This window comes from Lissotriton helveticus, chromosome 1_1 (assembly GCF_964261635.1).
Source record: "Lissotriton helveticus chromosome 1_1, aLisHel1.1, whole genome shotgun sequence".
NCBI classification, from domain to species: Eukaryota; Metazoa; Chordata; class Amphibia; order Caudata; family Salamandridae; genus Lissotriton; species Lissotriton helveticus.
In genome coordinates this window covers 1,413,147,395-1,413,162,940 of record NC_136057.1, presented here as the reverse complement: position 1 = coordinate 1,413,162,940, position 15,546 = coordinate 1,413,147,395, and the positions used below count along the sequence as shown (strand labels likewise).

At 43.8% G+C, this 15,546-nt stretch overlaps 1 protein-coding gene across 5 annotated transcripts in view; it reads left to right on the top strand.

Annotated features, from left to right (window-relative positions):
- Positions 1–15,546, top strand: part of SMARCA4 (SWI/SNF related BAF chromatin remodeling complex subunit ATPase 4) — a 778,095-nt gene that overhangs the window by 315,020 nt on the left and 447,529 nt on the right. For 3 of the 5 annotated variants that reach the window (XM_078684950.1, XM_078684957.1, XM_078684966.1), the window contains exons 25-26: positions 10,515–10,678; positions 13,147–13,413. In XM_078684950.1, the coding sequence (XP_078541076.1) occupies positions 10,515–10,678; positions 13,147–13,413 (431 nt within the window). The remainder of the gene's footprint in view (positions 1–10,514; positions 10,679–13,146; positions 13,414–15,546) is intronic. The other 2 variants (XM_078684972.1, XM_078684983.1) reach the window with 1 other exon arrangement.

Genomic DNA, 15,546 nt, shown 5'->3' with positions numbered 1-15,546 from the left:
ACGTGAGACCTTTACAGGAATGGCTACAGGAGCAATGGTCACAAGTGACAGGTCGTTGGGAGGATCTAGTGGTTGTAACGCACTCAGTGCAGAAAGAAATGGCATGGTGGAACATGAGGAACATAACAAGGGGAAAGCCTCTGGCGCCACCAACGCCAACTGTGACCATCACCACAGACGCATCCCAGAAGGGATGGGGCGCTCACATGGAGAAACTCAGAGTGAGAGGACTGTGGACACCAGCAGATGCGGTCAAACACATCAATTACCTGGAGTTGAAGACAGTTTTCCTAGCGTTGAAAGCCTTCCAGACAAAACTGCACAAACAGAGAGTGTTGATCCAGACGGACAACACAACAGCGATGATCTACATCAACAAGCAGGGTGGGACACAATCGGCCCCGCTTTCGAGGCTAGCGCGGGAGATATGGAGATGGGCTATCCCACTCAACATAGTCCTGTTAGCCATATATCTACCAGGGAAGGACAATGTGGAGGCAGATTGGCTCAGCAGACAGACATCGGCATCCCACGAGTGGGAGCTCAATGCACAAGAAACAAGGAGGCTGTTCGAAAGGTGGGGGACACCGTCGTTGGACCTATTTGCAACACGCCAAAATTCAAAATGCCGAAACGTCACATCCAGGCAGCCCGGGGAGGGGTCCCTGGGGAATGCCCTATGGATAGACTGGTCCAGGACATTAGCTTACGCTTTTTCCCCGATACCGCTGATGCACAAGGTACTCGGCAAGTGCAGAACCAGCAACATGACCCTGATACTGGTCGCACCGCAGTGGGCCAGGCAGACATGGTACTCACAGATCATGGAGATGACACAGTGTGCACCCCACAGATTCGGGAGAAGAAAGGACCTACTCTCCATGCAAAACGGAGAGGTGCTGCACCCAGAGCCAGAGAGCCTGAGTCTAGTAGCATGGCTCCTGAAGACATAGAGTTTTCGCATTTGAAACTGCCAGAAAGCACCCTGAGGGTACTTCGGGAGGCATGAAGGCCCAACACACGGAAGTGCTATGTATCAAAATGGAAGCGATTTAGATTGTGGTGCAGGAGAGAAAAGCTACACAATAAGATGCAGAAGGACTCGACAGTGCTAAAGTACCTCGCGCACCTGCTCGACAAGAACCTAAGCTCATCCTCATTAAGAGTTCACTTAGCAGCGATAGTCGCTTACACAAGGGGAGAAACGTGCAAGATTTTCTTCACATCACAAGTCATTAAGAGATTCCTGGAGGGAGCAAAAAGAATCGCATCACCAAAGAGGGTGCCACCACCTGCATGGAACCTTAACCTAGTCCTAAGGGAACTCATGAAAGAGCCTTTCGAGCCACTTCACAAGGCCTCCCTAGAAATGCTGACCATGAAAGCATCTTTCCTGGTAGCAATCACCTCACTGCGCAGAGTGAGCGAGCTACAGGCACTAACGCTACAAGAACCCTACATCCAGATACACAGCGATAGGGTAGTGATGAGAACGGACCCACACTTCATGCCAAAGGTGGTGTCAAGGTTCCACATGAACCAGACTATACAAATACCAAGTTTCTTCCAAAAACCAGCCACTAGCACTGAACGGGCTCTGCACATCCTAGACGCCAGAAGGGCAGTCATGCACTACATTGAGAGAACTAAAGGACATAGGAAAACAAAACAGTTCTTTGTGTCCTTTGCTAACAGTTTCATTGGGAAACCAGTAACTAATTGCACGATGGATCGCTCAAACAATACAGTTCTGCCACAAGCGGGCAGGACAATAACTAGCAGAGGGGACACGTGCCCACTTTACCAGGAGGAAGGGAGCTACAATAGCCTTCCTAGCTAACACACCCATTCAGGACATATGCCTGGCGGCAACATGGGCTTCAGTACACACGTTCACGAAGCACTACTGTGTGGATATACAGAGGAACAAGGAAGCACAAGTCGGACAAAAGGTGCTTCAACACATATTCAATAACCAACGCTCATCTTCTACCCAGCCGCCACAAACATGAGAAACCGCTACAAAGTCTATGCACAGCATAGTGAATCCAGAAAGATTCACGCTGCAAAACGAATAGTTTCTTAACTGTGGGTGTAGTTTTGCAGGTTGAAGTTCTTTCTGGATTCACTAGCGAACCCACCCATCTCCGCCAGAAAGATGAGGCTGGAGAAAAAAGGTGGTTAAAAACAGAGACAATACTGAAACAAGACGTCTTAAAGGTTAAAGCGGTGAATAACTGAGTGGAACATTGCCATAACTTCGGTAACAGAACAAACACGAAAAAAAGAATCCGAAGATGGCGCCCAAGAGTGGGAGCTTTCGCAGGAAGCGTGCCGACGTCACCGAAAATACACCAAGAGGTGAGACGCCGACGCCCACCTGGGCTACAACAAAAAAAACATAACAAAGAAAAGACTACGATTCCGGACCCAACCACAAGACCGCGGAATAATGCACAGCATAGTGAATCCAGAAAGATCTTCAAGCTGCAAAACTACACCGACAAGTAAGAAACTATTCGTTATCAGAAGTGCCTTCCTGACTGTGTATTTCCTGGTGACGTTCAGGCACTTACCTTCAGTTTTGTCTGTGGTTTTCACCTCCGGTGCATCTGATGGGCTGGATGCGCTATTCCATAGTTAGTGGTTTTCTTTGAACCTGGGGGTGACTGTCCGTACCTCTGGTTTTCGGGTGGGTTTGGAGCGTTTGGCTAATCTAGGTTTTTTGCCCAGTAGGTCTGAAATCTTTGTCTCTGGGCATGTTTTCTTGCACATTGATCCGCCTGTTCACAGTCATCAGTCCTCCTTTCTCAGCTCAATGTGCCCGTCTACTGTTTATGCTTAGTGCTGTCTGGTTAGGGTGTCCGAGTCCCGGTTGGCTTGAAGTGCCTGTGCCCAGGCTGCTGGTGGCCTGTATGGTTAAAGTGCTTGCATAGAGGCCGATGCTCTTCTGTGGTCTTGACATCCTCCGGTTCCGGCCGTGGATGTGTGGGTTGGAGGTTCTTGTACATAGGCTGTGGTTCTACTTCGTGTTTAAAAAGCGCATTTCTGTTCCCGGAGTTTTATATAGCGCGAACTTGACCTGAAGGTATTGGGTATCAGAGCTGTTTTCATGAGCACCAGTGCATTATACAAGGACACATTCATTTTTTTTTGTTAGACACGGGGACATTAAGTGATTTGCCCAGATTCACATGATGTTGAGCGTTGTTGGGGATACTGGAACCCTGTTCCCCAGATTTCGATCTCCCTAGCTGTTGGGCCACATCCTCTCCGTGGTGCTCATGTGTGCTTGAACTTTCTATGCAATGGCAGCTGCTCTTTCTGTGGGTTGGAAGCACCTTTGCAGGAACTGTGGCTCTTGTGTGGACTTAAAGTGCCTATGCACAGGCTGGGGTTCTTTTGTGGGCTTTAAGTACTCTTGCATAGGTCTTGGTTTTCATATGGTTATGAAGTGCCTATGCGTAGGCTACGGTTCTTTGAGAGTATGAGGTGCCCATGCATGGGCTGCAGTACTTTCATCAGTTTGAAGTGCCTGTGCACAGGCTGTGGTTCTGGTGTGGGTTTGAAGTGCATATGCATAGGTTGTGGTTCTTTTGAAATCCTGAGGTGCCTGTACTTAGGATGTGACTCTTCTGTGTGATTGAAGAGCCTATTCATACGTTGTGGTTGTGTTGTGTGCTAGAAGTGGCTGTATGTAGGCTGTTATTCTTATGACGGTTCGAAGTATAAGTGCTAGTCTGTTGTTCTTTTGTGGCCTTGAAGTGCCCATGCATAGGTTTTGGTTCTTTTGTGGCATGAAGTTCCCATGTGGTTCTATTGTAGGTTAGGTTCTGTAGTAGGGGATCTCTGTGTATAGTCATAATTAAGTGAATTGTCCCGCTAATGTGCGGGAACCCCGGAGCAATCAAAAATAATCTCTTAAGCTGTCTCAATGTGCAGTCCTGCATAGACACTTATTATTATTATTTATTATTATTATTAATAAAATTTATAGAGCGCGAACAATGGCCCTTAGGCGTCTCGGCGCTGACTTGTCTGCTGCATTTAACCAATGAGGGAAGGACTGGGTCTACTGATTAAAAAGCCAGGTCTTGAGCTGTTTACGCAAGGACCAGAGTGAGTGGCCTAGTTTAATTGAGGGAGGTAGGGTGTTGCAGAGCTTAGGGGCTGCGACAAAGAATCTTCTGTCTCCCCATGAGACTGATTTGCTGCGTGGTACCACAAGATCATTTGAGCTGGAGGAGCGTAGAGCTCTGGAGGGGCAATAAGGAGTCAGGTTTTGGGTAAAGAAAGCAGGTCCTATGTTATGCATGGCCTTGAACACGATGCAGAGAGCCTTGAATTTTATCCTGTTCCTTATCGGTAGCCAGTGTAATTCTCTGATGGTTGCGGAGGCAGAACAGTATTTGGGGATTCTACCCAGGAGCCTTGCTGCTGAGTTTTGGATTATTTGCATTTTATTCAGGACTCCTTCTTGTGCATTTAAGAAGAGAGCATTGCAGTAATCCAATGTTGACAGCACCAGGGAGGTAACCAATGTTTTGCCAGATGAGTCGGGAAGGAAAGGGAGGATTTTTTTAATTAGCTTCAGTTTATAAAAAGTGGCAGAGGTGATCTGGTTAGCATGGGGGAGAAAAGTAAGACGGTCGTCGAAAATGATTCCGAGATTCCTCACTTTGCCAACCGGGACAGGGGGAGGGCCTAATGATACGGGCCACCAGCAGGAGTGCCATTCCGGGGTCAGCTGACCAAAGACGACTACTTCCGTTTTGTCGGAATTTAATTTTAGGCAATTGGAAGCCATCCAGCTCCCAATTGCCAGCATGCCCTGATTAAAATCATTGGCTTTTTTGTGGCCGTCATTCTTAATGGCCAGGACCAACTGAGTGTCGTCCACACTTAAGAGAGAATTTAAAGACAAATAATGCAGCCTATACCTATCAGGCTACACTGTCCAGTACTTCAACTAGATATTCCACCAACATTAAATTCAGCACAGCCTGCCAAGTTTCTACATAGAAAAACGTCCCCTTTTACCAAGAAAGCCTCTGGAAGATAGAGAGGAAGGGGTGGACAGACAAGCCCTATACGCTGCCTTTATGTTGCTCAAAAAGGGATACTGTGCCTTTAAGGAAACTTTCCAGAACTCTCAGTATCCCAGAATGCACAGCAGGTCCCCTCCACTTCCAGTTCTTTTTGGAGGCGTATAAAGCTAGACCTGTAGCATTCAGTACATGAACATCTTTCTCCACCGGGGAGGAGGGCTGGCGCTTATGACTATAACAGAGATACCCCTACTACAGAACTGGAGTTACAGGTAAGAAACTACTCCTTCTGTAGTAGGGGATCTCTGTGTATAGTCATAATCTATTGAATAGAATGGCAAGCCCATCCCAAAAACCAAAGCGGCGGTGGAGAAAAAGAAACACAACACCACTACTGTGCGAACAGATTTCGCAGCGAAGCTTGCCCAACCTGAGCATCTGCCTTGGCATCAGAGTCCATACAGTAATGCTTAGCAAAGGTATGGACCGACTTCCGAGTGGCAGCCCTGCAGAACTCTGCAATGGAAATATTACGGAGCAAAGCTGTCGTGGCCGCTTTGCCCCTGGTGGAATGAGCCTTAGGCTTACCCCCTTAGGTCTTATTAGCCTTTTGATAACACAATTTGTATACAGGACACAATCCACCTCGAAATGGACTGTTTAGAGGTAGAAAGACCAGTCCTGACTGACCCATAGTTGAAAAACAATTGGTCTGACCTACGAATATCCTTGGTTTTATCCAGGTAAAATTTCAACACCCTTCTGACATCCAGGGAATGAAGAGATCTTTCCGCTGGAGTGGAAGGATTCTGAAAAAATGTAGGCAACGTTATAGTCTGGTTAACATGGAAATCAGAAATAACCTTAGTAAGAAACTTAGGGTGAGTGCACATTACAACATTAGCAGCATGAAATACAGTATAAGGTTCTTGGCAACACAACGCTTGAATTTCACTCACCCTGCGGGCCGATGTAATGGCCACGAGGAACGCCGCCTTCCAGGACAGGTGCTGTAGCGAAGCCTTATGAATGGGTTCAAAAGGTTCCTTCATCAATCTGGACAGCACCATATTCAATTCCCATGAAGGCGAAGGAAGACGAACAGGAGGAAGGAATATGTTACTTACCAGTATGCATCTGTTCTTGGCATGTTGGGCTGCTGACATTTATATCTATGCATAGATCGCCGCCTAGTGTTGGGGCCGGATGATTGCACATTGTTGTCCTGGAAGAGTCTTCGAAGTATCACGAGATAGGTGGCTCCTCCCCTGGACTACAGTGCGCATGGGCATCCTCTCCATGCTCAGATTGTTTTTTGCCATTGTGGCAGAGATGGAGTATGATACAGTAAGTGATGACCATGCTTGAGAATAAAACTGAGTGCTACAGCTGCGACAGGCACCTGGGAGGAGGGTGGGCGATATAAATGTCAGCAGCCCTACATGCCAAGAACAGATGCATACTGGTAAGTAGCATATTCCGTTTGAGGCATGTAGGCTGCTGAATTTATATCTATGCATAGAATAAATATTAGTACCCTCCTTAGCGGCTGTTGCCTGAGCCAGCTGCAGCAGTCTGAAAAAGAGTTTTTAGAACAGCTTGACCTACAGCAGCTTGCTGTTTTGAGTGTACAAGGGCAAGTTTTTCTATATAGAAACTTGGCAGGCTGTGCTGAATTTAATGTTGGTGGAATATCTAGTTGAAATACTGGACAGTGTAGCCTGATAGGTATAGGCTGCATTATTTGTCTTTAAATGCTCTCTTAAGTGTCTATGCAGGACTGCACATTGAGGCAGCTTAAGAGATTATTTTTGATTGCTCCGGGGTCACCACACATGAGCGGGACTATTCACTAGATTATGACTATAACAGAGATACCCCTACTACAGAACTGGAGTTACAGGTAAGAAACTACTCTTTATCATTGCCCATACATCTACTGTAGCTCTCATTTGGGTTTGAAGTGCCCTTTGAAAGGCTGTAGTTCTTTTGAGAGCACGATATCCCCATGCATAAGCTGTTGTTCTCTTATGGGCTTGATGTGTCTGTGCATATGCATTGGCTCTAAGGTGGACCTGAAATGACTGTGAATAGGCTGTGGGTTTGAAGTGTGTGTACATTAGCTGTGGCTCTCATGGTCTCTGAAAGAGTCTATGCATTGACTGTGCATTGACTGTGGCTCTCGTGTGAGATTGAAGTGCCTGCACAGAAGCTTTTGCCCTTATGGGGGCCTGAATTGCCCATGTGTAGGCTGTTGTTCTTTTATGGGCTTTAAATACCAAACCATATGCTGTGATTCTTGTGTGAGCTTTTATGTAAGTGCAGTTTTCTTGCGGGCTTGAAGTGCCTGTACACAGGTTGTTGTTCTCCTGTGGATTTGAAGTGTCTGTGCACTGGCCATTGGCTCACATGTGGGTTTGGAGTGCCTGTACTAACATTTTGGTTCTTTTTTTTTTTTTTATACCTTGGTTCGTCCATGCATATGCTTAGGTTTTGTCGTGGCTTTAAAGTCCCCCAGTGCAAAGGCTCTGGTTCTGTGTGGATTTGAAATGCACATGCATAGACTGTGATTTGTTTGAGTGTTGGAGGTGTCCGTAATTGGTTGTGGCTCTTTTATGGGCTTCAAATTCACATGCCTAGTTGGTGCTTATTTTGTGGAGTTGAAGTGTCTGTGAGAAGGCTCTAGTTCTCTTGTGGGCTTGAATTGCCCGTGCATAGACTGTGGTTCAAAGTGCCTCTGCGCAGGTTGCGGTTCTTATGTGGGCTTGAAACACCAGTGCGTAAGTTGTGGTTCTTTTGAGATCTTGAGGTGTCTGGGCACAGGTGATGGTTCTTTGCTGGGTTTTAAATGCCTATGCATATACATTGTGGTTGTTCTGTGTGCTTATAGTGCCCAAATGGGTAGGCAGTGGTACTTGTGTCATTTTGAAGTACCCATGCATAGGTTAAAGTGCCTGTTCAGTCTAAGTTTCTTTTGAGAGCTTGAGGTGACTGTACATAGGCTGTGGTTCTTTTCTATTTTTCAAGTACTCATGCATTGGCTGTTGTTATTATGCGTGCTTGAAGTCCCTGGAGATAAGCTGTGGTTCTTTTGTGGGCTTGAAGAGCCCAGGCATAGGCTGTGGGTCTTTTGTGGGATTGAAATGCTCATGCATAGGCTGTGTTGTTCTCCTGTAGGTTTGAAATAACTGTGCTTAACTGTGATTCCTTTAAAAGCATGAGGTGCCTTTGCTTAGGCTGTGGTTGTTTGTCGTTGTTGAAGTGCCTGTGCAGAGGCTATGGTTCATTTGTGGGTTTGAAGTGCCAATGCATGAGTTCTGGTACTTTTGAGATCTTGAGGTGCCTGTGCACATGTTATGTTTCTTTTGTGGGTTTAAAGAGCCCAGGAATAGTCTGCGGTTCTTTCGTGGGTTTGAAATAGTCATGCATATGCTGTGGTACGCATGAGGGTTTAAAGTTACTGTGCGTAGCTGTGATTTTTTTTAGTGCAGGAGGTGCCTCTGCATAGGCAGTGGTTGTTTTGTGTGGTTGAAGTGCCTGTGCCGAGGCTATGGTTCACTTGTGGGTTTGAAGCGCCAATTCATAAAGTTGTGGTACATTTTGAGAGCTTAAGGTGCCTGTGCACTTGCTATGGTTCTTTTGTGGGTTTGAAGAGCCAAGGAATAGGCTGTGGTTCTTTAGGTGGGTTTAAAATAGTCATGCATAGGCTGTGGTTCGTGTGAGGGTTTGAAGTGGCTGTGCATAGCTGAGATTATTTTGAAAGTGTGAACATTTGTGTGCTTTGAATGCCTATGCATAAGCTGTCCTCGCGTGTACTTGAAGTGTCCTTTGCCAGGGACTGATTTTCAGAAGCTGGATGTGCTCGTCTGTCACCAGGTGTTGTTTTGAAGGCTCTGGAAAGTGGAACCTTGGAATGCATGCAGTCTGGTCATTTGGTACACACACTACAACAAAATGTGACTGGTGAAAAGATGAGACTGCAGCACAATCAGACAGGGACAAGAGATAGAGGAAAGGTGTGTAAAATGTACATTACAGGGTAACAGAGGTCGCGACAAAAAGGGAAATGGGACAAGAAGCAAAGAACACTTACAAATAGATCAAAAAGAAAGGCTGTAGGTAGCAAAAGACAATATAATAAGCAACCGTAGAGGGACAGTCGAAGAAAGGGCTTGGATGGGGGTTAGCTACACTGGTGCAATAGGTGCAGTGGCACCGGTCATAGCAGTGCGAGGGCCTCTATGGAGATCAATTATTGCATTTCTTGCAACATGGCCCCACATTAGCTACGCCACTGATCTGTGAGACCGCGAACGAGAGGTCAGAAGAGAATTACAGTGGAAATAGTGTGGCAGATTTACAAGCCAATTGCACCACTTTCACGTTACTTTTAACACTGAAAAAGTGACACAAAAGTTGCGCATGGGGCTTGTAAATCTGCCCCAGTGTTTTTAGGGCTCTGGGCGTCTTACCTATATCAGCACCAGTAGATTCGCTTAAGCGAAACGTGCCTGGGTCAGTAAAAACCGAGCCCCTCGATGCACTATTTTACGTCTTTCGGTCTGGGGGGGGGGGGGGGGGCAGACTGGGATTAACACCAGTGCCTGTCCTAGGATTTGTGGGGCCCTGGGCAGGATAGGAACATGTGAGGCCCCTCTAATTTGCATAAAATGTAATATCAAAGGGAGTGACTTCATAGGAAGTGTCAACTGACAATTCATTTTCTGTGTGTTGAAGCAGCTTTGCAAGATGTGGATATCACTGAGATAGTTACCATTTGGGCAGCCATTATTGCGGTTTCCTAGCAGCATAACCACCACTTGTTAGTTTTAACACCACTATGCTTCACTGCGTCCAGCGCGTCCCATCTGTAATGACCATTGAAAACGCAATAGGTCTCACCTTTGATTAAGTTAAAGCCATTTGCTTTTCTAATGGTATTGTATTCTAGCTTTGCATTATTAAGTGTATATTTGTGATATGTTGTAGTTGTATGTTGTTAGAATTGTTTTGTTAGCTGTGTAGTGGTTTAAAGCATAGCGTTAGTAGGAAAACAGCAGTGTCAGAGTTTGGAGGTGAATAAATAGAAGAATAGTATGTGTGTTCATTTTGTATAGTCAGTATTACAATAGCATGAGGCAGACGAAAGTGGCGAGGGGAGAGCAAATATATGCACATATCACAAATATACACTAAATAATACAATACCATTAGCAAAGCAAATAGCTTTAATTTAATCAAAGGCGAGACCTATTGCATCTTTTAATGCTTGTTCAGAGTTGCATTGAATAATTTCCATTACTCAATAAGATCCCAACTTGCAGGAAGCATTCTAACAGGCAATAAACATAATGAAAATGTCCATGATGGAGAACTGTGTTTACAAATAATATTATTTGTGTTTTGTGTTTCAAGAAATAGTGGCTTTTCTATGCCTCCATACTTAATCTTTGTGTTGCTTGACAGGGACCACTAAAGCAGAAGACCGTGGCTTGCTGCTGAAAACCTTCAACGAGCCCACCTCAGAGTATTTTGTCTTCCTGCTAAGTACTCGGGCTGGGGGGCTTGGCCTTAACCTGCAGTCTGCAGATACAGTCATCATCTTTGACAGCGACTGGAATCCGCATCAGGTTACAAACACATTGAGTTTTTCTTATTTTTAGAGAGCCATCTTGATGTTCCAGAGGTAAAACCTAACAGAATGAGTGGATATATGAAATGTTTACTCATGAGGTGCACAGCCGTCTACCACTATAATGAGTCCTTTGATAAGTGAGGAGGTTTTATTGAGGATTGGTTATGCACACTTGTGATTGTTCCTGGAAAGCAAAGCTGGGTAAAATGTCTACTGCTTAAGATGTTTGGGTCATTAAAGGTCTGGGCCTTCAATGGAAACACCCTTTTCCAGAGTTTGGTTTGGATTTAACAGAAAAAATAAAAATTTCCGAACGAGCACAAGATGATGTGCAACTAGTAGGGAAGTTTGTGTTATGGCTGCAATGCCTGCAGAGGATCCTGTTTTGTGGGCTGTGAAAGTGAGGAGGTATGGAGTAAACAAGAGATCAGCTGATAAATATGTTTGTAACAGAGCTAGCAGTGGATGAACAGAGTATTGAATGGAGGGCATTCAGGATATGACTGAAGATTGCCTTTGGTGAGACAGATATTAGATTCCTAAAGGGTAATGTTTTCGCAGGATATGGTGTGTGGTGCACTGAATGGTTTGTTAGAGTACGCTTGGTTGCGGTTTGGGTTCTGCTAGAAAGTTTATTACTGTTTTATTTTTTGTAAGGAGGCAGTGGTAGTTGCTGAAATGTACTAGGTATGTATGTTATGGAATTACTCGACAAGAGCTTTGTGTGGAGTGACTGTTGCAAAAGTATGGTGGATGGCTGAGTGGAGTGCCTGAGACTGCTAGAAAATATGTTATGTCATTTAGTTGGTGGTGCTGGGAAAGATACGTTGAGAATGTATTGTTTGGAAGGATGTTTATTCAGCACTGGAACCGCAATTTATACCCTGTGCTGACTGACCTACGTGGCATAAAGAGGTAAACTGTATAGCAAATGTGATAATAGGCAAATTATGTGGCACTTGTGGCATTATTATTTTTCTATTTGTCTTTTAATACTCATAAATACTGAAACAAATGAATCCTAAATAGTTTAGAAAATAGAGCCTTCTTATGAATAGCTGGTCCAGAACACGTATATGGGTACACACTTCAGAACATCATACCTACAGCTGATCACTGCTGATTCTGTTGCCTTAAATTCAGTCTCCTGAATCTCTAAATTGAGTTTCTATGTTCATTCCATGAGGCATCTTTACAACAAGAAATGCATTTATGGAATACAATAGTACAATGCCTATTTATTGTGAAAGTGGCTTGCAAGAAAGCATGTTCACATTTAAGACATATAAACTAAGATCCTAAATATGTGGGCTCTTCTAACTTCTGAGTGACTCTTTGAACTAACTACTGCTTTGAGAAAACTGTAAATTGCCGCCTTCTTTAGGGAAAAAGCACTATTTGATTTAAACATAATGAGATGTGTGGGACTTAATAGTGCCATTTACACAATTTGTGTCTCGTTTTTACCTGTTTAGATTCTAACTATAGCAGCAACAGGTGGAAGTAGACCATTTGTCTTTTGAGAAGTGTCAAACTGCATTGAATTGTGTATTTAACATTCATATTAACCTTTGATTGACATCAACTAGGAAACTGCAAATTACTAATCCATTAAACGCAACAGAATCCAACATTCCAATGTGCTTTGTTGTGTGCCTTGTGCACTGTATTGCCTTTTTTTAAATAACATATTGGTGACTTTTTGGCAGTAAGAGTATTTTCTTCAAAACAGGTTTTGAAAAGTCTTTGGAAAGGATTGATCATTTAATAAAATCACTGTAGAAACGTGTAGATGTCTGGAGTAAGAGTGTATTTGGTGGAACTGGTTGGGTGTGGATGAATAACTCTTGCAGTGTAAGATGTCTTGGCCAAATCTTCTGTGATGTGTGCAAAAGAGCATTGAAACTGTGGATTGTGTTAAGGGCGACTTATGGGAAATTAAACGATTATATGCCTATTCTGACAGATTTATGAAAAGGTATTCAAAAGCAAAGAGATTGTCGGTCAGTAAACAAAAATAAAATAGTGAGGACTTGTATAGCAAACGTTCAAAATGGGTATTTAGCATAGTTTGAAGGGTACATGGTGTTAACTGAAAAATGTCTTACCTCACATATTTAAGAGTTTTTCAACCAGTGAAGTGGTATTAAACAGAGTCTAGTGCTGGAAACTGACTGGCTTAAAGAGGGGGTCCTTAACAAGATTTGCGAAAGGGTATTTGACAGAATTAAGTTGTAAGTAAATCCTTGAAAGTTGTCAATGTGTTCTGGGGCAGATTTGCTGTAAGCTGTTTAACAGTGATGGCTGGTTGTACTTAGCTGCACAAAAGTGGGACAAGAAAAGTGTGTTTTTTGGCTAATGTGTGAATGGTTAATTGACACTTCTGGTGTGGTTGTTTGTGAAAATCAGCTGGAAAGAATTGGTATTTCTCTAAGACAGTTTTCCTTTTGTTTCTCAATGCAGGACTTGCAGGCACAGGACAGAGCCCACCGCATTGGTCAGACGAACGAAGTGCGCGTACTTAGGCTCTGCACTGTAAACAGTGTTGAAGAAAAAATTCTTGCTGCTGCTAAGTACAAACTAAATGTAGATCAGAAGGTAATCCAGGCCGGAATGTTTGACCAAAAGTCATCCAGCCATGAACGAAGAGCTTTCCTGCAGGCCATCCTGGAGCACGAAGAACAGGACGAGGTAACTGGTCAGGATGGGGTAACAGACTCGCTGGCGACTGTAAGTTTTCCTGAAATCCACCTTGGGCACCTGCTCTAGAAACATTGCTGCATTTTGTTTGTTTTCATGCTTCTATTTTTTTATAACCCATCTCTTGCCTGCCTTTGTTTTCTTTCTCATTTTCTTAGGGCCCTTCTCTTAATTCAGTCTTTTGTTAGAGCTGATGCTTTTGCTGCACGTTTTGGGGTGCTCCTCATCCAATGTAGTACATCTTTGTAACTGGATTTGCCCTAGTGAGCTCAGCTGTTGCTTGTTAGGGGCACCTCATTTTTTGCTTGTTTGGTCATTCCATTTTGACTGCTGGAAGAGCCCTTTTTGTGCTTGGCCCTCTCCTGCTTCTTTGTTTAAATATTATGCCTTTCTATTTATTTCAAGCTTGAGCTTTGACCAAATTCTAACTAGATGTTAAAACATTTTTGAATTCATTTCTTTTGTGGAGCTCCAAGTGGATATTCTGCCCTATCAAGACAGTGCAAGAATAATCCTGCTTCTCATGTGTGCACATCCTGAAGATGACTAGATGAGAGTTAAATTGCAACTCATCTCCTTTTTGAGGTGGCTAAAATAAAAGTTCTGTTCTTATGGGCAGCAATAGTGACATTCATTTAAGCATCTCAAGCATTTGCATTTTGAGGTATGCACTCATGAAATGGACTCTGTTCTTGGGTTTGTCCCTTAAACAGTATTTTGCTTGTGACCTTATTACCTCCAGCTTGAATCAAGCAGGCCCATCCCTCTTGTCTTCAAACCATTGTTTACAGATAAGATTTGTCCCAATGACATATTGGAATGGCATTAGCTGTTTGACTCCTAGCATATAAGTTCTGCTTAACAGAGCTGTACAACAGTGTTGCTGCATTAGACTTTACAGTGGCACTCCAATATGTATTTGGTAAGGAGTTAGGAAGTTCGAGAAAGTGTAGTACTTTGTAAGTGTTGAAGCTGGGCTTAATAAATGCTGTTAAGGAAAACAGTGATCACGGAACTGGCTTTCATATGATAAACATTCTGCAGGGCGATATGTATCCCAGATGACAAAGATTTGGAGCAGAATGATGGTTTGGCTTAACTGGCTGGCTCTAGTTTTCTTCCATTTGCCAGCATTTTATGAGCAGTAGATGTTGACAGGATAGCCTAGTAAATCGATAGAAGGAGTAGCACACCCTCCCTTCATATTGTAGCCATGTGAGCTTTTGAGATGCACCCTCCAAGGAGCGGTTTGGTCTATGGCATGTCTACCTGCCTTGCTCTGCCTTGTTCATGCTTCACCACCACTGCAAATGGCATAATCTTTCTATGTTCTTCTTTTGTTTTTTTAAACTTGGTTCTTCCTATATTTTAATTATAAGCTGAGCTGTCCATTCAGCTCCTCTCTTCTTGTTACCTTCACAGCTTCCCATACTCATGAGGGTGCTGCAGTTAATTTCCTGCAACCTATTTACTCCTAATGTATTTCACTTCCATTTTCATTGCTCACATGACCTTGTTGTACAAGCTCTTTTTGCTTCATGTCCAGTGTCTTCCAATGCTGCAAAAGCACTCAGTTGGGTAGATTCCATATTACTGTGCGAATTGATCACTAAAAAACAGCCAAACCATGTTTGGGGTTTCTGGAGCTCATTTTTCATGAAAATTTGACCTTTTCAAAAATCCTCCCAGTAGGGCTACATGCTTACATGATGCAATAACTGTCTGTTTAGGGATAAAGTCTCCACCCTGTGACTTATTCTTATTGCACTGCTGGAAATTACCTTTCAACTGAATGGTCCTGCCAGACAGCTATGTTCTTGTCTCATTATATACCATACTTAACCCATTACTTTGAATGTGGCAAATTGGCCTCTGGCTTTTTCCGAAAGTGTTTCCACGTCAATTAATGATCTTACCTAACTTGTGTGAATCACATGTCACCAAGAGACTCTGTTAGTTTAAGTAAGAGTCCTCTACATACATTGGCTTCCTGGGTCCTCAGATGGGTAGAAGACTGGATGACTGCTGAAAATGTTACACTCATTGTGAGAAATGCGAATTTTTATCTGGTGTAGTTGTGCGACCTCACAATTTAATAATGACACACATCTAAATCTGGTCCAGTCAGGTTAGCTTGTAACACCGTAGCTCAGTCCTGGGTGG